The following is a 24571-nucleotide window of genomic DNA, read 5'->3' on the forward strand; positions in this document are numbered from 1 at the left end:
CGGATCCATTCAGGTTGACTGTTCATTCAGATGTTTCTACAATCAAATAAATACCCAAAGAGCTATCCACTTCAAAAGAAACTACAGTGTTTAACTTACCCACTGCAAACAGCTAAAAAGCTGGTTCTTGGGTTTAGGACAGGTTATAGTGGGTAGTTCTTTAGGTTTTATGCAGTTTCTGTTTTTAAAATAACAGTTGAGGGTTAGAAGCAATGGGGATGCCTATCCAGATTGCAGGTTCTGGCGTCTTTACAAAGTCAGACGTCTAAAGTTTGGGGACGCTTTCTTTGCAAGCTTCTTCCTCTGCCTGGTAATGGCTTTCCTTTAATTAGCTTTAATTATACATTACAGAGGGGGTGACTTCGTCTTATTTGTTTGTATTTTCTCTCTTTCCTTCCTCTATTCTCCAGCTTCACCTTCCTCGACTTTTGCCCCTCTCCCTTTACTGGGTTTCCAGAGTTGTCTCCAGCGGGTTCTGGGAGAGAGTTGCTTGGGGAGAAAATAAATAGAATCAAAGAGGACCTTTGTTAACTCTGATGGTTTAATCACCGGGTGGATTTGTGGATGCCAGAGGCCGAGAGGAGGAGAGCAGGGGAGGTAGGCGGGGAAGGGGTGTGTGTCTGAGGCATACGTCGAAAGTGTGTGTGTGTGTGTGTGTGTGTGTGTGTGTGTGTGTGTGTGAGAGAGTGGGGAGGGGGGTTTGCCGCGGGCGCGATTTGAACCGGTGTGTTATAATTATTCTTTCTACCTAAGTTGCCTGAGGCTTTAGCCCCTGCTTGTTGTCCAGGTCTAAAAGCTAACTAGGTGCCGCCTATCTTTTTTTTTCCCCCTCCTGTTTCCGAAATCCTCTGCGTCCTTTTTCCTCTTCCCCTTCTCATTCCCTCTCTCCTTCCTCACCCTGACCCAGAGTATTATTATTATTAACTATTTATTCATCACTCGCCGCCTTTTGTTTTGAAGACACACGTGTATTTAGGAACACAGCACGGGGTGGAAAGGTCAGAGAAATTTCATTCCTCACGTGTGACAGAGTCGGACTTTGCTTCGTTGGGGGAGAGAGGGATAAAGGGAGGGGGACAGGGAAAGCAGCAGCAATGCTAGTTAGTAGTAGTAATGGGGATCAGCCAACCAAGTAGAGAATGTAAGAACCAAAACAAAAATTTCCACTGTAAGTTTGCTTCCATTTTCAAGCGTTCCTTTATGCTGAGAATTTTCGGGATCGGCTTGTGAAATCTCGGCCGCAACCTCCGAGTGAGGGATCACTTTTCCTGAGGCCGTCCAAAGCTGAGCAGACTTTGCGGCCGGCCTTCCTCTAGGAGACAGTGCACTCCGCCGCAGCTCAGAAAAGGCATGTCGCGTCCTGCATTAGGGCCAGCACAGCTATCTGCCTTCCCTCCGTCTGGGTCCTTACTTGTGGGAGTCGAGTCCTAATATATCTGCCCTCTGCCCCGCAGTTTTCGTGGTGTCCGCTTGCGTTTTAATTTAGTTCAGATGCTATCGGTGCTGGTAAGGATGCTTATTTTATTTTTTGGCCAAATTCGCAGAGGGAACGATATTTCCCAAAGTGAGAGTGGTTTGGTCGTGCTAGAGATAGACGAACAGATTGTGAGTGCGTGCCTTTAAGGAGGTAGGGCTATTCGGCAGGGACATGTTAAATATACATATATGTGTGTGTGTGTGTGTGTGTGTGTGTGTGTGTGTGTGTGCGAACGCACGCATATGTAATATATCGAGGAGTGCCTTGGGTCCGCTGTAGGTCCAATCTTTTACCTCAAGTTTAAAATACCATGGGGCTGAGGCCATGACTGGTTTTTGGCTTTGGAGACCTTCTTAGAAAATTTCTAAGTGTGTACAGTTCGGAGGGAGCTACCGAACTTGGCCGTCTTCCTTTTCAACTGAACCAAAGTTTTGATGGGGGACGGGGGAGGGGTAGGGAGGAGAAGGAAGGTGAGGCGATGTTTCAGCAGTTCCAAGAGAAGAAGGGCCTTCGGCCTCTTCACTCAGTTTGCATCAGCTTTTTGGGAGAGAGGGGAAGAGGAGGGATTTTCTTTCAGGTGTCAAAATGAAAAAAGGAAATTGATCTCACCGTTACTGGATTATCAACCTAACCCTGAGAAAAGTTTCGAAGGGCAGAGAGGAAGGATAACCCCTCTATAAAGAATTTGAGGTTTTAGGCTAGAGTCAGAAAAGATCCCATAAGGACCTCACTCCTTCCTCTTTGACTTTAAAAGAAACAGGAGTTAGGGGGAAAGTATGTGAACATACTAGCAAATAGTCACTGGCTCTGACCTCTGATGGTTCTTTTTTATATTTGCCTAGTGAACTATGTTTCGTTAACTATTGCTGCTTCATTTTGGAGTTTTTTAAAATAAAGAATTTGAAGATTACACACAGGCAGACATGCACAGTGCAGCTTTATCTACACAAGATGGCTCCATCACATTTTAGAAGCAAAATCTGTTAGGTTCTTGAATTATAAGTCAGAAGTCCTGCATAGATCTCTATTTAAAACTCTTCGTCTTTTCATAATTCTATTTCTCACTAACAATGAATTTACTTTTACTCCCTAATAGCCACCACCAATTTAAGAAAAATCAAAGTTTCCTTATTTTAAATGAATATTGGGAAAGCATACTTACTGTTTTGACCATTTTTGAAGTTCTGATTGTATCTTTTCAGCAATAAGAGTAAAATGCCTTTAAAGTGGGCTGCAATGGGGTGAAATAATATTCTTGGGAATTATAAGTATTTTAAGGTATTGAAAGTGTTGAAATTAGCTATACTGCAGGAGGTTTTATAATGTAATAAGTATTTAAAGTGAATGTAGCAAGAGATGCATTTTTAAATGTGTGGGAGCAAATGTAAGATATAAACTATATGAAATATGGGTACCAAGGTCCCGAAGTATTTTTTAGCATATTTAGCATATTTTCCCATCTCTGTAATGAACAAATGCACCCATTTCACAATTATTTATCAAAACGTACAATTTTATATAATTAATAATTGAACTTTTAGGAGAACTAATTCTCTATTTTTCTGAGGTAATGAGATTTAAGTTATTGTTTCTTTGAGCACCTTTAAATGAAGAATGACCCTTAGGGATTAATTGGGATGGGGGCATTTCTTTTTAAGGTTTTTTTTTAACATTTTTTAAATGTGGAGGCTATTGGTGGTATACTCCAAAGAACCCTTGAATCCTGATGGGAAGGGGGCAGGAAAGGGGAAGCAAATCAGGCATTTAGAAATATCCCCAGAATTTCCCTTCTTCTTATGTTGATAAAGTGACTATAGGGAAAGATTCTGGGTGACAGTTTTCCCCGGGACATCTGTTTGAGTCACCCCACCCCAACGTTGGGATGTGCTGTGATCTGAGCTAGAAGGGGGAATTGATGGGGGATCCCCGAAATCTAGGGCCTCAGAATGGAACACGCTCTTCTTTCTGCCCTTTCCCACTTGTGTGCACTAACTTAGTATCAGGAAGGAACAATTTTGGTCTCTTCTGCTTTTCCTTCTCTGAGTTTAATTATGATCTGGTTTATGAAGCCATTCGTTTCTTTCCAGAGTCGTAAACAAAACGTCGCGTTAGAGCTGAGATTGATGGTGTCCAAGTAATAAAAGCAGGCCAGGTCAGGAAGGAATAAAATTCAATCAGAGCTCTGCTGAATCATTTTTCAAAAGAACAGAAAGACACAGAAGGAGACAAGAGGGTCAAAAAAAGATGTCACAATCTTCTGCACACGATTTGGCAGCCTGGAAGGGTGAACTGGGGGTGGGTGTAAGGAGAAGGAAATAATGGGGGGGGGTTGTGGGAGTAGGATGGAGGAGGGGAAGGAGGCAAGGAGCTAATGAGAGAGAGATTGTTTTTTATCAAGTGAAGTCTAATTTAATGAGACAATAGCCAAATCAGCAGGAAAAGAAAAACACCCAAAACTTGGCCGTAAGGCCCCAGACATAAACTTTAAAAATCCCTGCTCTCTGATAGCTCCCATTTCGATTTATAACCAGGAGGTAGTTTAGCCGAAGAAAGTTTTTATTAATTACGTTTTCACTCAGACCTATGTAAACAGAAAGCCTGAGCCCTTAGGACAAATATCCAAATAATCCTCCAATGATGAGACTAGCTTTTCCTCATTGTTGCACTGCAGTCACAAAAAAAGAACTTCTGAAAAATGAATTGTTCTCTTTTTCCTGCTCCCTCTACTACTTCTTTTGCTTCTAATTCTTCTTTTGGGGTCTTTTGTCTCTTCCTCCCTCAGTTTGCTTCTGTCTGCTTCATCTCTTCCCTCAATTTCTTTTCCCTTCTCCATCTCCCATATCCAATCAGGCCCCGAGGTTAAAATGTCCTAACTTGATCTCGACTACCTTAAACCAGCAATTTGCTTCTGCCCCAGAGAAGGTCTTATTTTACAGATACTGTTTTTCTTCGAGAGGTTGCGATTTTCGGAACGGTTCCTGGGATTAGGCTAGGGAGCAGAGACTTGGAAGACTGGAGTTTAGATTTCTGTCTCTGTGCCCTTCTTTCTCTCTTTCCCAAGAGAATCCCAGTTTTTGCTTTAGGGGGGAATTAGAAAGAGAACTCTGTTCAGCTCAGGCTTAGTATATCCCGTACAGACTGAGGGTCAGTTTGCCTCCTTTCTGGTCCTGGGACTGATGAGAGAAATGGAGCCACTCACAATAAAGAATGGCATTCCAGTCCCTACAGTTGGCTAGAGTAGGGCCTTGGAAGGGCTACATTAGGCAAAGTGATTAGTACTGGAAAATTGAAGAAAATGTACCATATCTGCCTTATTGGAAGCTCTCAGAAAGGTGTATAGGAACATAAGGCTCAACTTAACCTTGCTGCACTACTCTCCAAGCTTACTCTGGGTCCCTCTGTTTCACATTATTTTTGTTTGTTTTGTTTACTTGATTTTTTCCCTGACTGATTTTAAATTTGCAGCATATTGAGCATATTATACCAGATTCAGTAGGAACTGGAGTTTCCAAGTCTGTCTATCGAGCGACCTTACATGAATGACTGACTTCAGGAAGTAGAGTATAGGCATCCACGCACAACAATGGAGGGGGAGACACATGTGAGAGAGACACAGGAGAGAGACGTTTTGACTTAAAAACTCACCTACTTGTTTCTGTGCCTGAGAGATGCTTTCTGATTGCAGTGATGCACAATTTATGTTGATGTTTGAATGTAACAGTTATGGTGAGAAACACGCTCTGATCCACTCAGAGGGTCCTGAGGGTGGAGAATGTTGGGATGGCCCTCCCCGCCCCTCTCCATCCCAGCTGCAAAGATGGGATCTGGGCTCCAATCCCGAAACCGAACGACCGAGGTACCCTTTGGGAATTTTCTGGTCAGGGTCCTTGCTTCTTGGCACGCAGTTGTGTCACCTAGATGCCAGGGTATGACTCCCATAGCCAAGAACTGAGCGCTTTCTCTTCCCATTTCCTTTAGGGTAGCCCACTGCCTCCATTCCTTATGTCAAGGCTCTTTGTAAATCTTTTCTATCCTTTTCTATTCACCGTCGGCAGAGCAGTACCCTTGGCTATCCTTTCAAGGCCCCTCCAAGTACCGTAGCACTACGGCTGAAGGTGCCCATCCACCCAGAGCAAAAGATCTATCCCAGGTCGTCTCCGGGATGGGAACTGGCCGTCGGCTTTGCCCCGTAAGTAAACACAGCTTGGAGCGACTTGGGTGGGCAGGAGAGAATAATTTGTGAGCTAGGAAAGAAATTTGTGAGCCGGGGCCAGCGGCTAGGGATATACCTGCTGGAGACTTTCACCTGACCTTTCCAGTCAGCGGACTGCAGGGATGAAGGAGGATGGTGTGTGTGTTTGAGGAGGGAGGGGGAAGGAGACATAGGGCTTTGGGGCAAGGTTATAAGGGGAGGAGGAAGATGGAAGAGAAGCAAAGAGAAGGAGAGAAATCTCAGTTTTGAGGACAGAGGATAATATATAACTTTCAGTGCAATTTAGCTTTGTACAGATTTTGGCCACAAATAATAAAACGACACAAGTCTCCACTCCCCCCCTCCCCCCCACTGTCTCTGGGGGAAAAGCAGGAAAACCAACACATTTAGAGTCATTAACTCTTAAGACAGACGAATTTCCTCCGACATAAAAGCAGGCCATGGCCCCGCTCGTGATGTGCACAGGGCATATTAACATTATAAATGTGCAAACTGGATGCCAGACTCAAACTTAAGACACCGGCAGATGTTTAGAAGCAAAAATCGCTGCTTGGCGGAAAAAAAAATTAACAGAACGAAGCAGTAATCCAGGCGCCCAGATTAGGGAAAATTGATTTTTAAAGGCGAGATGTGGTGTAGAGATAAAGTTTGTGCTCTACAGAAACCGGAGGTGTAGACTAGGAGCTGGATTATTTATTGTGGTTGTGAATTTGGTGGAGGTTGCAAAGATTATACCTGCTGATTATTGAGCATCGAGCAAGCAGGATCTTGTGTGTTGGGGGCAGGGAAGGGGGCACGGGTGTTCAGGTCTCAGGATCTTCAATCCGAACTAAATGCACAGTCCCTAAGATTAATGACCAGGTTACCACTGTCTAGCCCGAATGTGAGGGACAGGAAGGACAACAGCCCTTGGAAGGGGGGAGGGGCACTGTTTCACTGTTCCGATGATTATTTTTTCTACTATCATGCATGAAGGACACACAGACACTGTGTTGTCCCACCAACCTGAGGTACTCTCCAAGGCAGGGGATGTTGGGGAGGGGGGAGTGTGCCTCTCTTGGGGTGGGTATAGGTTGCAGTCTGGTGTGGAGATCTGGAGAGCGCGCGCCAGTCTCTCCTTCCCGCTAGGCCTCCTGGGACCAGAAGAGGGACAGAAACAACGCCATTGCAGACAGCAAAGTGCTTCACGAATTACTTTAGAAGAACGCCCACAGCCTGGCATTCCCACAAAGAATGGCGTAAGGACAAGACTTTCTGGTCTCCTCCGGAATCACCTTATTTTCACCTCCAAATTAGACAAACGCTGGCTGGTAGAGAATTTACAAGAATGCTGTAAAGAATGTGGGGGGTCGAAAAAGATCCCAACGAAAACCAAAATCAAGCATTGCTTTCTCTTCTGCCAGTGTCTGCCCCGCTTTCCTCAGTTTTCCGATCTTCTTTCCCAGCCCAGGCTTTGCCAGGGTTGGATGGATGGGCTGGGGCCGACGGATGCTACTGCTCTAGGCTCCGGGACAATCCTCCTGAGCTCTGGGCACCTCTTCTCTCGGGTCCACCTCATCCTGGGCTGCTTTTGAGCATTTTGGGGACCGACAGCTACAGGGAAAGCATCTTGAGAAAGATCTGTGTAATTCTCTCCCCCCAGCCATCCAGAAATAAAATATCGCAGAGGACTTGACCGTTTGATCATAGTATCTTCCCTCCCTCTTTATAGACACCTGCCCTCCTTTTCCCCACACGGGTCAGGGAGTCTGGTCCAAAGAGCCCGTCTGCTTCCAGTCTGAGCTAGGCTCTCCTTCAACATCCAACAAAAGTTTTTGGAGATGATAGTGGGGAGGCGGTGTAGGATAGTGGAGATGATCCCTCCAGCCATTATCTCAGATCTCAGCTCATTACCCTCCTCCCTCCGCAGTTTACCAATCGATCCGATTCAGTCGGTCATGGCCGCGGGCTTCAGAATCGTTTCTAATCACTTATTAGTTTCAGTGTGGGGAGCGTATCACGTATCCTCCTGCGGGGGGCGGGGGGAAGAAGAGAGGGGGGGAAGAGATGTGGGAGTCGGGTGTTGGGGGTATTTGGGAGCATTTCCGTGGATGTGATTGCCAGAACTTTGGATTTGTATTTCATTAAGCATCAATCCCCCAGGCCATCTTCCTCCTCCTTGGGTCAGTGCTGGGGGTGGCTGGGGTCTAATTCAGAGTCTTCTTCAGAAACAAGAAAAGTAAGTTTGTAAGCAGCAGCCCCCTGCCCTCTCCCCAGCACTCACATGGGCACTGCATGAACTATAAGCTACAAGCATGTTAGCCAACAAGAAAATATGTTCGAGGATGCACCTTTGGGCATACTGTATTTTAGAGATAGAAGTTACTTCAGATGTCACTTGGACCTGTCCCCACAGATTTACTGTGGTAGATTTACTGATTCCCAGCAAAGTTAAGTGACTTACTCAAGGTCACAAAACCACACAGAGTGGCAGGACCATGCATAGAGACCATTGGTTCTTTCCATCAACAGTCAGTATGTATGTATTGATATGTAGAACATATATATAAATGTGTGTATATATATGCATGTATGTGTGTGTGTGTATATATATATATGTATATATATATATATAGACTATGCATTTGTATTCACAGATAAGGGAAGTCTGTAATTAGAATACCTGCAGTTTGTGAGTTAGAGGAAAAGTAGAGAACCTAAGTAACAGGATAGGGCTGACCAGATAGAACCCTTGGGGTAGGTCAGGCAAATCCTTTTCCCTTTGAGAGATTTCCCTTTCCCCAGAGACTTGTCACAATTCCTTCCCAAGGCAGAGAGGTTGGCCCAAAGGACTCACAAAAGAAGGAGCCATCTTGTACCCCAAAGATCCAATTGGCCCAAGCAGGCTCTCTTTTGGGAACAGGGAAGGAGCTGCTCAGAGTTGGGGAGAGAAAGAGGAGTGTGTTAGTGGGGAGCAGGAAGCGGTCAGGCATTCCTTTGCTGCCCCTCTTCAAGGCCACTGGAGCTGTAAGCTGGGGAGGCGGCATACAAGGCGCCGCCAGGAAGAGGCCAGCAGAGTTTTAATCCAAGGCTGTTACTGTTTCAGGATTTTCAGTCCCTCGGCACAGGCCCTCTTGTACTGACAAGCTATAAGAGAGGGGGGAGGTACGGGAAGAGCTGAAATGGCCTGGAGATATAGCCACTAGTAATAATTCTCAGTGTTAGACATTCAAAACTTTGGCAAGCACAACTCCTACATGACTTCTGAGTGTCGTACAATCGGGGAACTCTGGTCTGGGCCTAGAGAAAGACAGAGAAAGTTCAACGTATTGACTCTCAGGGTAAGGTTGATGGTGTTTTAAAGAACTGTATATGCAGATGTGTGAATATGTGTGTATTTGTATGCTAGGGCTCCCCCCACCCCTTCCTCTTATGCACAGGATGGACGGAAGAATGTTGGAGAGACATTGTCCACCTTCTTTGATCCACAAAACTGGTTTGTTAAGAAAGGTTCAGGAAGGGGGGAGTGAGATGACCTGTTGTAATACCTTCCTCCCTCTTTTTTATCTCTTTCTAATACTGCATCTCCTAGTAGTCTCAGGACCAAGTAGCGTCCACAGCTCACTTAGGTTGGAGAAGGGGACTAATTAGTGGAAAAAAAAATCTGCCTATTTCTTCCTTGAGATGTGACTCAACTTAAACACTACTCAGGGCACTGCAGGATTATGGGAATGCAGTTCATTGCCTTCCCCTCTCATTTTATTCTTAGCTTAGTTTTAGGAGCACCAGTATGGCACCCCTCTCCCCCCATTTTGCTGAGCTTTCCTCCTAGACCACCAAAAGCCCTAGGACCTCATTGCACCTGAGCAGTTTCCTGCCAGTTTTGACACCCCCAAAGAAATCAAGTTATCAGTCCCTATCTCCTGTTTGTTTGCTATGGAAATAATCTTGGAACTGTAATAGTTGTGGGAAGGCTGGGGTAGAGGCTAAGGAGGAGAAGACAAACAATTGATTTAGCTAGCTTAGACTCGAAAAGTTAGTTTTGTTTTTAATCATTTCATTAGTTTCCATTTTTTAAAAATCCCAAAATGTCTATTATTAAAACTTTTGAAATGGGGGCAAGTAGCCCATTTGAATGTGAATACAAATTGTGAAAACATGAATACTCATGCAAAACACAAATATAAATAAACATATGCAAAATTTTACATACATAAGTAAGATCCTTTGTTAAAGTGAGAACCCTCAGAATGGCTACTATGTTTACTGAACAATTCTTTTCCTCTATGCTTGGTTTGCAGGAATATGGTTTGCTTTGCGGGGAAAACATTGTGGCAGGTTGCAGAAAATATATGAAGTGTGAACTTCCATTCATGGGGACTGAATTCTCTGAGTGGGAATAAGTAGCTGTAAGTTATAAATAAAAATAAAGTATTTTAGAATAATTTCTCACGACAAGGCAACTTATTTGTCAACAACAGGTTTAAGGGCAAATTACTAACTTTCCAAGTGTTAGATTGTGCACAATCTAACTGAAGAAAAGCAAGGTAGACAACAACCCAGATCCCCAGAGGTTACCATCTCAGAACTGATCCTATCTCATACCTTGGTAGTTTGTCTTTAAAGGAAAAAAAAGTACAGATTTATCCAAAGCAATTTTTACATACCTTTAAGAAGCTCTACTTTTTGTAAGAGATGAATTTCATTAAAGTCTCCTGGTTTTCCAAAGTATTTTGTTATTTTGTTTAGAGCTCCCAACTAGAACATATATATTTTTTCTTTTGCCACCAAATAGCTGCAAAAGTATAACAGGCTTATTATTTTTATGACTCCTGGGTCATAGTGACTTAAGCCAAGGCCCTTTAAGTATCTGGGTCCTTATACTTCTTGGAACTGAAAAATGATCCCAGCCACTACAGAGCCCATGAGCTTCATCACCATAGACAGGTCAAAGGGTAGGTAAGACTGAAAGGTCCCAAGAGAAAAAGATGCTCCTAGCCTATTCTGCTTCCTCCTTGACCTCTAACAGTTCAAAAGGCAATTAACACAGTGACCATCACCTTCATAGTCCACAATAAAAATTGAGGAATACAGGCTACTTTAAACACAGTCTAAAGAGCTTTCCAAGGAAAAGGGTTGATAACTCCTGGAAGCTGATTTATCTCTTTAATTTAGGATTAAAGAAATCTAGTAGCAGTTTTCTTATAAAGCTTATCCAAATTAATTTTTCTCACAGAACAAAAAAGAAAACAGAAATATGGAAGATCTTTTTTGTAAACCCCCCCCACCCCCCACCCTGGGAGGCTATGAAACCAAAAGAGCCCCATAGGACCATCAGGATTGAGACCCAAAGGGAAGCACAAAAGGTCGTATCCGAAAATACTTTCCTGATACCCATCTTGTGTAAACTGTTTTTTTCCCTTCAAAAACTAATGTTATAGTCCATTTTAAGAACTATAATTTAAAATTATGGCTTTGCTACTGTTGCACTAAGAATTTGCTTTGTATTTCATCTCTTCCTCAATGAGGAAGCTTATTATGGCTTTGGGATTGTTCTAAAAAGCCACAATATATTGCTTCTGCTCTATACCCCCACTTGGGATTAAATAGGGCCACTGGGAAACCAGACAATTTCTTATTCATGTGTGTAGAGGATGGAAAGTATGTGTAGTGATAATGAGAGAGGATAGGTAAAGAGAGAGAACTTTGTGGAGCGTTAAAATAAAATGGGAACCTGTACACCTGTGTGGAATAATAATATAATAATAATGCCATTGATGTGTACTGTGTCAGAGATTAGAGAGAGATAAAGGAAAGGGGGGAACGACAGAGAGGGAGAGAGAGAGAGAGAGAGAGAGAGAGAGAGAGAGAGAGAGAGAGAGAGAGAGAGAAAGGGGTGGGGAGTGCTTTCGAAGGTCTGTCCTGTAGGACCAGCCTTCAAGAAACCATCTGTTTCCAATTAGCAACCATGGAGCTTCTGCACAGGATGGAGAGAAGCGCACTGTTCCCCAGCCTTGCTTCTGAAAGCCCAGTTCTGCACAGCTCAGCCCCAGTTCTGCTCCATCTAACCCTGAAACCACCTCATTGCGAAGCACACACTTTTTCCATTGCACCTCTGGAGACTGCCTGCTGCCTTTCACGGAGGCACACAAAGAACCCTCTTTCTCCAGCAGTCTGGTTACTCACGGACTGTTAAAAGCTCAGTTCAGTCACTCTCCCCACCCACCTCCATTACCACCCCCTCCCTCTCTATATCATAAAGTTGCCCCTAAATATATTCAGAAATAGTTTTGTCTCATACACAAATGGCTATGTTAAAAGACTTTAATTTCTTATAAAGTTTTATATTACTTTGTTGGGAAGGTATTGATGGTGTTTAGTCTTTGGTCCTTATTTTCCATAAGGCAACTGATGTATCATAGTTCTAGAAACACAAGGTATTACTTAAATACATATATACTTAAGATATACATACTTGTGTTTTTGTAGAGGTATATGTGAATAAACACCCATTTCACATGAATGTATATATATGTTTCATATACATATACTTCAATATTTCAGTGACTTCTACATTGATACATGATTTTGATAATACTTTAATATTTCTGTGTTTTCCTATGTACATATATGTATGTATATGTACTGTGGACATGTGTGTATATATCCACTGCACACACACACACACACACACACACACATACATATATATATTAAAAACCCAGAAAACTGCATAAACAGTTCCTACTGTCTATGAACTCAAACAATGAATCTAGGAGCCAGTGTAATAAACTGGTTCCAGGCAATGCTCGGATCTTGTCATTTAGAGTGATAAACTAGAACCCATTTTTATTTGAAGGAGAAGGGACTACAATGATGAGAAAAAGGATGAAAATAATAGGTGCGTGAAAAATCCTAGACCAAAGGGAAATGTATGGCTTTCATGACCTCTGGATAACCTGGGTACTTTGGCACAAAATGTTCCAACAATATTTACTTACCTTTAAGTTTTTTCCTTTTTCTTTTTCCCCCCACCCCCCAATTTTGTTAAGCCATCTTTTGAGATGGTTCAAAGTCTCTTATGGGGTCTAATTATAGTAAGCAGAAACAGGATGGAATGTGAATGGTTCACTTCAGCAGGAACTGGGTTCTAACTGTGGCTGGATAGAGGAGCTTATTGTCACTAGTAAAAAAAAAATCCCAAGGAACACTGCCTTTCGTTTGAAGCCCTCCCTGGCCTCTTTGCTTGGCTTTCCAGCAGCTAAGGACTCAGTTAGCCAGGTCAGGAAATGACTTTTTGTACTCTTTGAGTTATATTAACATCTGACTGAAATTTAAAGAGTTACAAGTGGAAGAAGGCTATCCAAGGGGAAGAGCTTAAAGGGTGAAGAGCAGGGGGGGAAAGTTTGACTTGATACAAATTAAGAGAATGAAATTGAAGAGATAATGGTAAGAGGATTCAAAAGAAGAAAACAAAATGGAGGGGTGTGTGAATAGGCTTTTGTTTTGTTGATTTTCACACGGAGTTGGAGGAAACAATGATACTCTCTCGATCCTAGTTTGTAGAAAGACCAGTTTAATAAGAAAAAAGAAGACAATTTAAAGGCCCCCTAATTTCTGTTGTCTTACAACGTAATTTTAAGTAAAATGAATGATTTGTGATTAAAACCATCCCATCAATTACATAAAATCCTTCAGATGAAGCATCTATAATGAGATAATGTGGAACCAAGCATTGGAGTGGTCATAGTTTCTATTTTACAGTCTTTGTGGGAGTGAAAGATTCTTTTTTTTTCCAGACAAGGAGAGACAATCAATGGCTTCGGAGAACTGGAAAAAAAAATCAGTGTTGGATGTGATTAAATCTTCCTCTCCTCCACCACATCAATTGTCAGCCCCCCTTCTGCAGTCAGATACCCTCCACCGATTGATTACAAGGGAAAAACGAACCCTCCACCCTAACCCTCTTGAGGGTTGGATAAGGTGATCACATCTCTTCAGGAGACCAGCTGCCCCGACGGGGACCAGAAGTCAGCTTAGGCATTGGGGTTGTGCTTCATGAGAGCCACATCAGCCTCGACCATCTCTTTCACCAGTTCCTGCAGGGGGGAAGAGAGACAGGCGATGTTCTAACCTTCTACTCCAACAGTCTCCGGCCCATCCCATCCCGTGACATCGGCTGAGCTGTCCCTACAGCCTGTGTTTCAATTTTCTCCCAACTCTCCTCCCCTAGGTAGGCCCTTTCCTTACTCCACCAATGCTTTTTCTCCCTGAGCCCTGGCTTCTTATGGATTATTCGATAGTGTACAGAAAAAAGCTGGAGAAACATACCCTTTACCAGCACTCGGGGGAAATAATACTATTTACAAAAAAAAAAAAAAAAGTGATTGCTACAGTGTGTAACAGGAAGGAATCAGCAACTACAACAAGCCCAGGGCTCCAGGAAGAAAAGAGCCGAGGAAAATGTATTCCTTATTGAAAGGAACACAGGACAAGCTAGTCCATTTTCTGTCCTTCGGGGGAGCTCCCCGAAATCAAGTCTCCGATCAAGGCTTCAGTATTCTGTAGGATAGTTCCTCTTTTCTTCTTTCGAAAAGATAACTTTTAATTTTGTGCCGGTGTTTGCGTTACTTGCAACAGCAAAACTTAAGGAAGGTACACACAACTATTATGCCTTCAGTGCCCAGAAAATGAGCCGTGACCTCTTTTAAAATATCACCAGCCGCCTAAAAAACACATCCCTAAATCGGTATTACGTGCTATGACTTTGTCTGTCTCCCGCCTCCTCCCCACTCTTTGCCTTTTCTCTTCCTCACCCTCCCTCCCTTCAGCGGGATGAAAAAGAGCATTTCATTACAAAACAGAAACTTACATCAAAAGCGACCCGAGGCTTCCAGTTTAGTTTTTGTTTTGCTTTGGTGCAGTCTCCTTGAAGAAAATCCTGTGCAAAATAGGAAAGAGAAACTCCTGGGTTGGGGTGCTGTGCATCTGTCCTTACTGCAGTTCGAGATTCAGGCTACTGCCGGCCTGGCTTCTAATCTAAAGCATCTTGGTCTTTCCCCCTCCCCCACCCCCAGGCCCCCGTTCGCCCTCCCAGTAGTCCCTACAATTTGTCGGCTAACGAGCCTCGGAGCTCTTCGGCCTGGCCCCCTAACAGGTTGCAGTTTAGAAGGAGAGAGAGAGGAGGAGGAGAGGTGAAGTTTCCGCACGTTGACAGACACCCAGCCTGCCACCACTTTTCCAAACTCCTCGGTCCAAAAGTCCACACACATCTCTAGGCTGCAGCAGAATTTTTTCACGCCGCAGTCTACAAGCGCAGACCCAGTTCAGCTTCCTTTTTTTCTCTCCCCCCCCCCCCCCCTTTTTTGCTCCCGCGGTGCAATTTCAGTTGAGGCTCATGGACCTATAAATCATCTAGAAGTTGCATTTAAGAATACACTGCACAGGCCATTTAAAAACCATAAAAAGCAATCAATCCCTTCGCCCTCCCTCCCCCAGCCTCTTTCCCATTCTCCCTTGCCTCCTCTCCCTGCTCCCCCTATCAAGCCCTATTGACGCTTTAATGGTGATTTTTTTTTGTACATTAAGTTGTCATGGACGCTACTGTGAGAACTGTTTCGAATTATTGAACCTCTCTAGCAAAACAGAAATAAATCAACATTCCTTCTCTCCCCCCCCCCTTCCCCCATTAAATAAAATATTAGAAACGAGCAGTCCTGAGCTTTTGTCCTGCATTCGCAGTCTAGTGTCCTGCTGGCAGTGACAAAACTTAAATTTTTGACACGAGAATGTTTTTATTTTTAACTAAAGTCAACACCCATGCAAGAGGGGCAAGTAATTCGAGATGCATTGCCATGTGTCTAAATGAGTGTTTAATTAGGCTAGCTGGGGTCAGGGATGGGAAGCCCGAGTTATCTCTGCTCTCTGTATCTCTCTAAAGCGTCACAGAACAAACAAACAAGACAGACACCAAGCTCGCACTAGTTCCAGTCTTGACTGCATTAACATTTATTTCGAACTACCGGTAGGTCCAGGTTTCAAAATCACTTCGTGTAAATTCTCTTAACTCCAGTTTTACAGACGTAAATTGCAATTCCGGAAACGCAAAGTGGAAAAGATGCTTCCATGTAAAAAGGGTGGGCTGCTTTCTTGATTGTGGTAAACTCACTTGACTCACTTCTATTCTCCCCATTGTACCCTTTTTTTCATTTCTTTCCCTTCTGCCCCTATTCACCAGCGGTGGGGCTAATAAACAAGTAGCCGGCCTATGGCCTGGGTCTCTGAAAGCAAGACCATGGAATTTCTCTAAAGGTGCATTAGCAACAGTTTTCAGTTCTTCTCTTCTATTCGCTCCTTCCCAGGCTATGCGTGTTCCCCGTGATACAGGAACGTGATAACGTTCAAGTGTGCCTCTGTGCAGCAAGGGGCCAGGCGATGGGCAGACTCAAGCTGAGTCACAAAGACCACTGGACAGTTCCTTATCAAAGTGTGTATGTGGGAAGTTTAAGTGTGAAAACAGAAAAGCATAAATACATAAAGCATACACTCTCACACCCACACGTACAAAGAGGGCTATTCTGAAGGTTCTGACTTAGCAAATGCAATTATTTCATTTGTTTGGTGGAGATAATTAAACTGCTGTATTATGGAAGGATAAACTAAAAATTTAAAAACAGAAGAAAAAATAACCTTAAAGCTCTTCCACTACTTCCTTTAAAACAAGATTGCAGTTTTCTAAGACTAGACTGTAATTGAGCTAATCATCTAAAATCCAGTCTTGGATGTCTGGGGCAATGTTTAGCTTATCAATAGAACCTATGTACCTATCCTAAAGGTAAAATAGACTTTCTTATTGTAAGGACTTTAAGGAAAGGCAAAAACAGCTGGATTTTTATAAATACCCAAGAAAGGCCAATACAAATATGCTTTAAGCTCTTAATGATTGAAAGGTATTTAGAAATTTAAAATAATTATTTCAACTGAAAATTACAAATAACCAAGTCCTAATGTAACACCAAACAATATTTTCTGCAGATTTCCATAAAACTTGGCATGTATAAGATATTTGGTATAAATCCAAATTGCCTTGTGTAACATTTTGTATTGCATAGTGAGAACACAATTTTTACAGCTAAGTCTGTGATAGTATTGTCTTTTTGGTTCTACTTCTATACCATTTAGAAACAATCTTGTAACTTTTAGATAAAGTAGTGCTTGGTAAAATAATCTATTACTACAGCTATCATTCTCAATACTTGTTAAATGGTTATCTGCCAGGTTTTTTACTCATCAACTCAATACCCATTAAATTGTACAAATTTATTCCATTATTAACACCCCTTTACCCCCAAATGCAACTACTAATAAAACAACTAGAGTCTTGCCCTAGGGGCACAGTTTAGCACACTGAATAATGGATACTGTATCTTTAGGAAAAGTTGACACTATTGGGGGAAAATGCTAAAATAACAAAATAATTTGAAAAAGGAAGAAGGCAAATGAAATATTTTTCAGTACTGCCTCCCCTAAAATTAATTCATTTCTCAGGTTTTAATTTTACGTAAGTTTCACGATAAAATATAGATGATGTTATTTTTTTTCCCCAGAGGGTGCTGTGACATTTAGAATCATGAAAAAAAAAAATCATCCCTTCTCTCCACCCCCAATTCCAGGGGAGTTGCGTGGATTGAAGAAACATGGTTATTGTTTAATCTCATAACACTTGCTGTAAATCAACCAACATTGCATACACGTAATTCATGGTTTTGAATTTGTAGTTAGCAAAAACCTGAAACCAGATTCACTTCAAATGATCTCAGTGGCCTCAGACAAGGGAGATTTGTATTGTAACTTTGTTTCCTGTATTTTTCTACAAGTAGCTCATAATATAAAAACAACCAGGGAACTGCAATTAAGGAAAAAGAAAAATGGTTTTGAAAAGCCTAGAAACAGACATTGCTAGCATATCCTGCAAAAGTATTTCATTGAAACCAGAGATGCACCTATTTAAATTTCCAAATTTAGTTTTGAGCTAACTCCTACATGCCAGTCCAGAGGCTTATTGCTATTTGCTGCCAAAGCTGTACTTTCCTGAAGCATCATTAGACTGAACTTATGAAGGAAAAAGAGAAGTCCCATTCTTTAAGTCAGTTGCTGCTGAACTAAAGTACAAACCAACTAGTTCTCTTGCTACTGATAATTTTTTAGGCTAAGGAAGATTAGATGTATCTCAGGGTCTTTTTTTTTTTTTAACTTAATTTTCCCTAAAGGACTTTCTTCCTTGATCGTATTACGTTATTAATAGGAGAGAATAGCCAATGTTTTAGTTTTCATGATTCTAGTTAGTCAAAAACCTAGTTTAGGGGAAAGGATTAGATGGAAGGGAAGAGGGTATATCTTTTTCTTTATTATTAATACAATGACTGAAAGGAAATTAAAAAAAAAGATTCATCTCCTTGCAAAGAAAACAGATTATGTAAATGGTATTTTTACATGCAGGTTAAGAATTGCTATTTTTCTCAGACTCATCTACAATTCTGTCTCCCAGCAGTAGTTGAGGGAGTAATGAAGGCAATAGCCCAATTGCCCACTTCTATTTAGCACGATTTGAAAATCTTTTGACATTATAAAAGTTCACTTAATTGATATGATCTTCACTTAAAGACAAGGGAAAGGAACGAGTTTATCTGATAATGCTCTTTTCTTCTATTTGACCACTTAACTCCCTCTCTCTAATTGTAGGTTAAAAGCAGGTTTTTGATGAACAGTAGCATATGTCCAGACAACTAAAAGAAATGATCTGTGAGTTTCATTTTATAGTGCAACACATACACATTCATGAATTAGAACAAAAGGACTTATGCTGGGTGACCTGGAACTTGAAAAATATGATTATAAACTTCTGAGAAAAAACAATATAAAGCATTTTAAAGGTAAACATTAGATTTCCTAAACCCTGGTTCTGGGTGTCATCATTTTTTTCATTTCTACTCATTAGGTAAATGATATGGTCTCAGTGTGTAATTTGTTATTGTCCAATTCAATTAGGGCTTAACTAAGCATCTTATGGCAGCAAAATAGCACGAAGAAAAGAGAAGTAAAAATTTAATGTCCAAATGCTTAAAATCAATTTTTCTCTTACTATCACAGATGACTAATTCAATGAGCATCACAGCCACACACTAGCAGTTCCATTCACCAGTGGCAGTCAGAGTAGCAAGTCTGACAACAAGTTTTAATGCTGGTCTGCTTTATGTTCCTGTAATAATGAACTGATAAAAAGCCAGAACAAGTTCTGGAAAAGTCATTAAGTGAGTTACTGAATCTGTAGTAGTTAACCTGAAATCCTGAAAAGGAGTGACTACATCATCCTTTTATCTTCTATCCTTACATATTTCCTGCCTCTCAAATATCCTTGACACCTTTTAATTTACATCAAGATAACCACAAAATAAATCTGTAAGTTACATTAGTGATTTCCATCCTAAACCTCCTTTTCCTTCCCCACAACTTCATGTTTATCCTCTAATATACCAAATCCCTTTGATAGTTTTCCCTTCACTCTTCTTAGAACCTTTGGGGGGAAAACAGCTTTCATTAAATGTATGGACTCACAGAACATGCTTGAAGAGCCTAAAGCTTCATTCCACCTGTCTGCCCTGGCTCCAGGTTGTTTCGGAACAATTTTGTTATTTATTTTAAATTAGCTGTTAGATACTACATCTTGTCAATAGGCCCATTTCTGAGACTTGCAGAGAATGTCTAGGGCAAAGGAAAATCACTTCAAGATCTTTTATTACTTTGTTAAATTTCTGTACTCTTTAATGCTGTCAATAAGACAACTCAATGCAATTCAAAAACATTTACTGAGCGTCTACTAAGTGCAAGGTACCTACTTGAGCCAATACAAAATAAGGAAAGTCAAGAGCCAGGAAAACATCATGCTAAATATGTTTAGGAATTTCAGAAAGGGAGCCATGCGGGGCCCTCAGTTTTCATTTTTTCCTTCTACTGTTCTTAGAAAAGCAAAGTAGTGGAATAACTCAGGTACCAAGGGAATGAAAGTATGCCAATGAATTTGGTTCTTGATCTAAATTTGTATGAATGCAGTGTGGGCAGGAAAGTTTTACTCTTGGGTCAGGGCTCCATTTTAGAAAGACAGAACAAAAAAATGGAAAAAGCCTTAATGAACATGTCAAGATTAGATATTTGTAAATCAACCCATATGTGAAAAAAAAATCAGACCTGCAGTTTTCTGAGAAAATTTGCAGTAGCACTTATCTTGTCTGTATAAGTTAACTCCTTTATCCTCTAGGTTTTCACTGTTCAATTTAGTCTTTCTCCAAAGAAGTAATGAAACTCACAACAATAATAAAATATAATGGTGTTAATAATGGTAATGATATTTCCCTATTTTCTTCCCCTTGACTGCTTTATATTAGCACAAACTAAATGGCTGAATGCAGGCCTCTCTTTTAATGACAAGGGGTGATAAGAGACAAGAAGAAAACAGCAAACTGTCTGGTCTGCTCAGGAAGTGGGGAATCAGTGGTATTGTCCATCAGCTGGGGCTAACAGAATGCTGCCAGGCCTCAAACAATGCTTCAGCTCAACCTTAGGGAAAATGAGTCAGTCAGCACTGATTCTGACAAGCATACTGACACTAGAGATAAAATGGCAAATGGAGCAAAACAGAGGGAGTGGGTCTCTGCACTATGTCTGATATCTTAGTCACTGTAATAGAAGAAGCAGTACACAAGTTAACATAGGGACACATCACATACTGTATATTCCTTGGGTGAGCATGCTGAAACAATCACATTGTTACCAAGACTACATTTGTGCTAAAGTCAAACCTAGGGAAAGGCACAAATACATTAACCCAACTTGACTAGACATGGGTCTGATTCCCAAGTCCCCTGATTTTCAGTAGTTTTTCTTCCACAGAGTTAAGTGAAATTTCGAGCTTTTTTAGAGTCAATGGCTATCTTTTAAGATTATGTGATCTCCTAGCTATTCTCCTGAGTCAGTGAATAAATAATCCCCAAATGTATCAAATATGTTATTTAAAACTAGCAGCTTTTAAGAAACAGCAACTATGTGACTTGCATCTTTTTTTAAAAAAGAAAATCTTTGATTCTTATGGCACTATAAACACTAAAAAGAAATTCTAGCTTTTGTGTTCAACACAATCCTTTTTATGAAACTGAAAAAATACTTTCTGTTATTTTATATGTATTTGTTACTAGATAAAAGCATGTCTTCTCTTTAAAAGAGCATTTCCTTTATTATGGAACAGTTTTATAACATTATTTGTACATGACATTTCTTGTTCAGGAACATCTCTTTTTATATTATATCAAAGATGATCAGCATAAATGGAAAAAAATCTGGTTAGGCAAGGGATTAAAAAAATCACAAGAATTGACAATTATCCAGAAAACCTAATAAAAAAAAATTTTTAAGGTGGCTTAGGAAGCTAGTCAATGTTCAGGTAGTCATTGGGAGATGTGTAGATAACCTGATTCAGTTACATCTCTTGGCTACATTTGTCATTTAGAATGAAGATGCATTCACTCACTCTGTGATGTATTGCATATAAAGGGTGCAGTTTCTTTCCTCATATGTGCTTTGGTGGCTAAGATTTCAAATTCTGCTTTCCCTGGTAGCCCTCAGAGTTGGAATCTGAGGGGACAGGAGCAGGGTGTTCTCAGTGGAGGGTCCTTGACTCTGGAACTCATTCTCTGGCTGATCTGCACAGCCAGAGTTGGTTGACCTTTGGAGTCTGTCCTGTTTATCCAGGCTTTGGCCTGAGGGGGCTTTGCTGGGGAAAGAATTTCTCAGACATGGTGTGCAGTAGCTTTTTGGGGAATGTCTAGTCTTAGGTGTTTTTTTCAATAAGCTACTTTAAAAAAAAACTCTACACAAATAACTTCAAAAATTTCATGATGTCATTTTACTTTGACCAAGTCTGTGGTGGAAAAGGACAACTCAGGATCCACACACACACACACACAGACACACACACACGCCAGTTGTAAAGGTTTACTACAAATCTTTCATGACTACTTTCTGATCGTACTGATCCCAAATCCTCAGAACAGTATCTTTTTAAAATATGCATGAAAGTTGGGCTAATTGCCAATAAGTGGAATTCTCTCGCCTATAATGACTTCACTGCACATCATTCTTACCTTCCTTTATCAAGGGATGTGACTCAGAATGGTAATCTATGGGGGCAATTTCATGAAAGAGAGATAAACACTGTTAGTAATCTCAGCATTCCTGTCTTCAAAGCCTGGGCCATCTTTACAGGAAATTAATGGTTACTGTTAATAACTGGACCTAGTATATAATGAACTACCTGTGGCAGTAGGAGGTGACAATAACCCTGCGGAAAGGAGATAAAACGACTTGAAAAGAACAATTAAAGATCAGCTGGGACGTAATTGGGTCACAGCATTCCTGAGCTCTGGAGGCACTCAGTCTTTTCTCTTGCTACTTGGTACTCTTCACCCTCAAAGCACTTAACAAACATTAGCTAATTAAACCTCCAGACAATCACATTCAAAATGCAACTCAAGAGGTTTTGCATCTGTTCCAGGTGGCACCTTTTCCTTGAGATAAAAGTACAGTACAAAGTATCTTTGTTAAGTAAAATCCAAACCACTCTAATTCTGCCTTATCTTTAGATTGCAGAGACAAAGTCACTACTCCTGATCCCAGGGAAGTTGTGTTCAAGCCACAACTGATCTTTAATTGTAATGAAGCTAATTTCTCTTAAACTTGTTTCCTACTAGGTCTTTTAAAAATTAATTCCATTTATTAGAAATGACTGTCTTTCTGGTCATCTAAGCTAGATGGCTGAGGTTAGAAAAGTCACTTATTATGTTTAAAAACAAATATCCTTGCCTTTTAGATCATTTTTAGAGATTAATTTTCCTTTATGTTCTTCCTCAGTTCCCTCTCTTTCCCCCCCACTTTTTGGCAGCACAATAGCTCATTCTACATCAAGAAAGCTCTTCATTAATGAAACACACACACAAACACACACACACACACACACACACACACAGACCCAGAGGCACACACAAATACAATGGGATCCCTTTCAAATGGTTACCCACCTACAGACTTATTACCTTCTTGGCTTCTACCAGGCATGGTCCCACGGGTTCTCAGACTAAAAGAGATCTCTTCCTTTTTACGACAAATCTCTACTTTTTCAGAGAGTGGAAAATATTATAGACCAAGAGAACAGAAAGACCTTCATGGCTTTCCCATCCAAACTTCTAACCCTTGTGACTACTATTTTGGGTTTATAGAATCCCCTTTTAAAGGAACCAACTCATTTCCCTCCCCAATACCTCCAAGTGGAGTGGAAAGGGTAGTAGATTAGGAGTCAGAAGAACTGGGCTCTAGTCTGGTTTTTGCCAGTGACGTCTCTTGTGGCTCTGGGTAAGTCACTTAATCTGAATCTATCTGGGGAAAATGAATAATATTTGCCCAATCGCAGGGTTTTTGAATAGGATCACTGGAAAGACAGATATATGAAAGGGCAGTCAGGACAGAGTCAGGACACCTGGCTTCTTGTCCCATCTCTGCTGTTAGTACCCTGGAGCAAATCACTTCACCTCTGGCCCTTAATTTATAAAATAAAGGGGAGTGAGAATGAACTAGATGGTCTCTCTCTGGTCTCTTCCAACTCAAAAGTTATTGTTCTATGATAATCATCCAATTTATGGATGTACCAGGGATCTTGTTTCTCTTCCTTCCTCAATTCCTATTTTTTTTTTCTTTTTGCCCTGTTTCCTTGGTATCATCCTTGGGTGATTCGAAGTCAATCCAGTTCACTCTGCTACTGGAAAAACATTGGGAGTGGGGCGGGGGAGGGGAAATGAAAACGAACCTTTAGGTTTTAATTATTTTTGTACTTTCTGTTGCCCATCACCACCACAACAATAGTTTGCTAAACTAATGGCTTCCAGTCCGATCCAATCTGATAAGCATTTGTTAAGCACCTACAGTAGGCAAAGTACTGGGCTAGGGTCTAGAGATACAAAGTCAAAAAATGAAAAACAGCTCTGGCCCTCAAAGAGATTATCTTCTACTGGAATGTAAGTGATAAGCTTTATTTTTCTGTACACTTGAATTTTCATATATTTATCAAACATATTTCTCACTTAGGAGCTACAGTAAAGAATCTGAGTCCACTAATACTGAGCTAAATGTCAGGCATACCAAAGTGATAAAGATTAGTCTTAGCTCAGCATTCACATTCACATGAATGTTTAGGGACATGTAGAAAATGATAAAGTAGAGTGAAGTTATTGGCTAGGCCACAGAATCATAGATTTACAGCTGGAAGGACCTTAGAAATCACCTAGTTCAACTGTTTCATCTTAGATATGAAGAAACAGAGACTCAGGAAAGTCTGTGACTTGCTCAAGGTTACTTTGTTAGAAACAACTAGGAACAGGTAGGTGGCGCAGTGGATAGAGCTCTGGCCTTAGAGTCAAGAGGACCTGAGTTCAAATCTGGCTTCAGGCACATGACACTTACTAGTTGTGTGACCCCGGACAAGTCACTTAACTCTGATTGCCTCACAAAAAAAAAAAAAAAAAAAAAAAAGGAAAAAAAAAGAAACAACTAAGCATAAACAATGGGCTATATACACCTTACTCACAATGAATGAAAATGAAAATTTGTCAGGCTGTTTGCTTACCATCTCCAATTCCTTGACCCCAGTCTTACTCTTTGTTACTCTTTGTCTTATGACCTCCAATCTTGTGACTCCTCAATTCTCTCCCAGTCCATCTTCCCTGCACTAGATACTCTCTCCCCTACTTCCCATTTTGACCTCTTGGTGAACTAATCCAACTCTATACTGTCCTCTTCTCTTG

General features: G+C 41.1%; 1 protein-coding gene across 2 annotated transcripts in view; it reads right to left on the reverse strand.

The window, feature by feature from the left end:
* Positions 1–13225: 13225 nt before the first annotated feature.
* The window catches only part of GMDS (GDP-mannose 4,6-dehydratase), a 786198-nt gene continuing 774852 nt past the window's right edge, over positions 13226–24571 (reverse strand). Inside the window, exons 10-11 of one of the 2 annotated variants that reach the window (XM_027842109.1) lie at positions 14542–14610; positions 13226–13768 (exon numbers count right to left, since the gene is read on the reverse strand). In XM_027842109.1, coding sequence (XP_027697910.1) covers positions 13706–13768; positions 14542–14610 — 132 coding nt within the window. In that variant the 3' untranslated portion in view covers positions 13226–13705. The remainder of the gene's footprint in view (positions 13769–14541; positions 14611–24571) is intronic. The other variant, XM_027842184.1, reaches the window with a different exon arrangement.

The sequence above is a fragment of the Vombatus ursinus genome, unplaced genomic scaffold, assembly GCF_900497805.2.
Source record: "Vombatus ursinus unplaced genomic scaffold, bare-nosed wombat genome assembly UNPS02000577.1, whole genome shotgun sequence".
NCBI classification, from domain to species: domain Eukaryota; kingdom Metazoa; phylum Chordata; class Mammalia; order Diprotodontia; family Vombatidae; genus Vombatus; species Vombatus ursinus.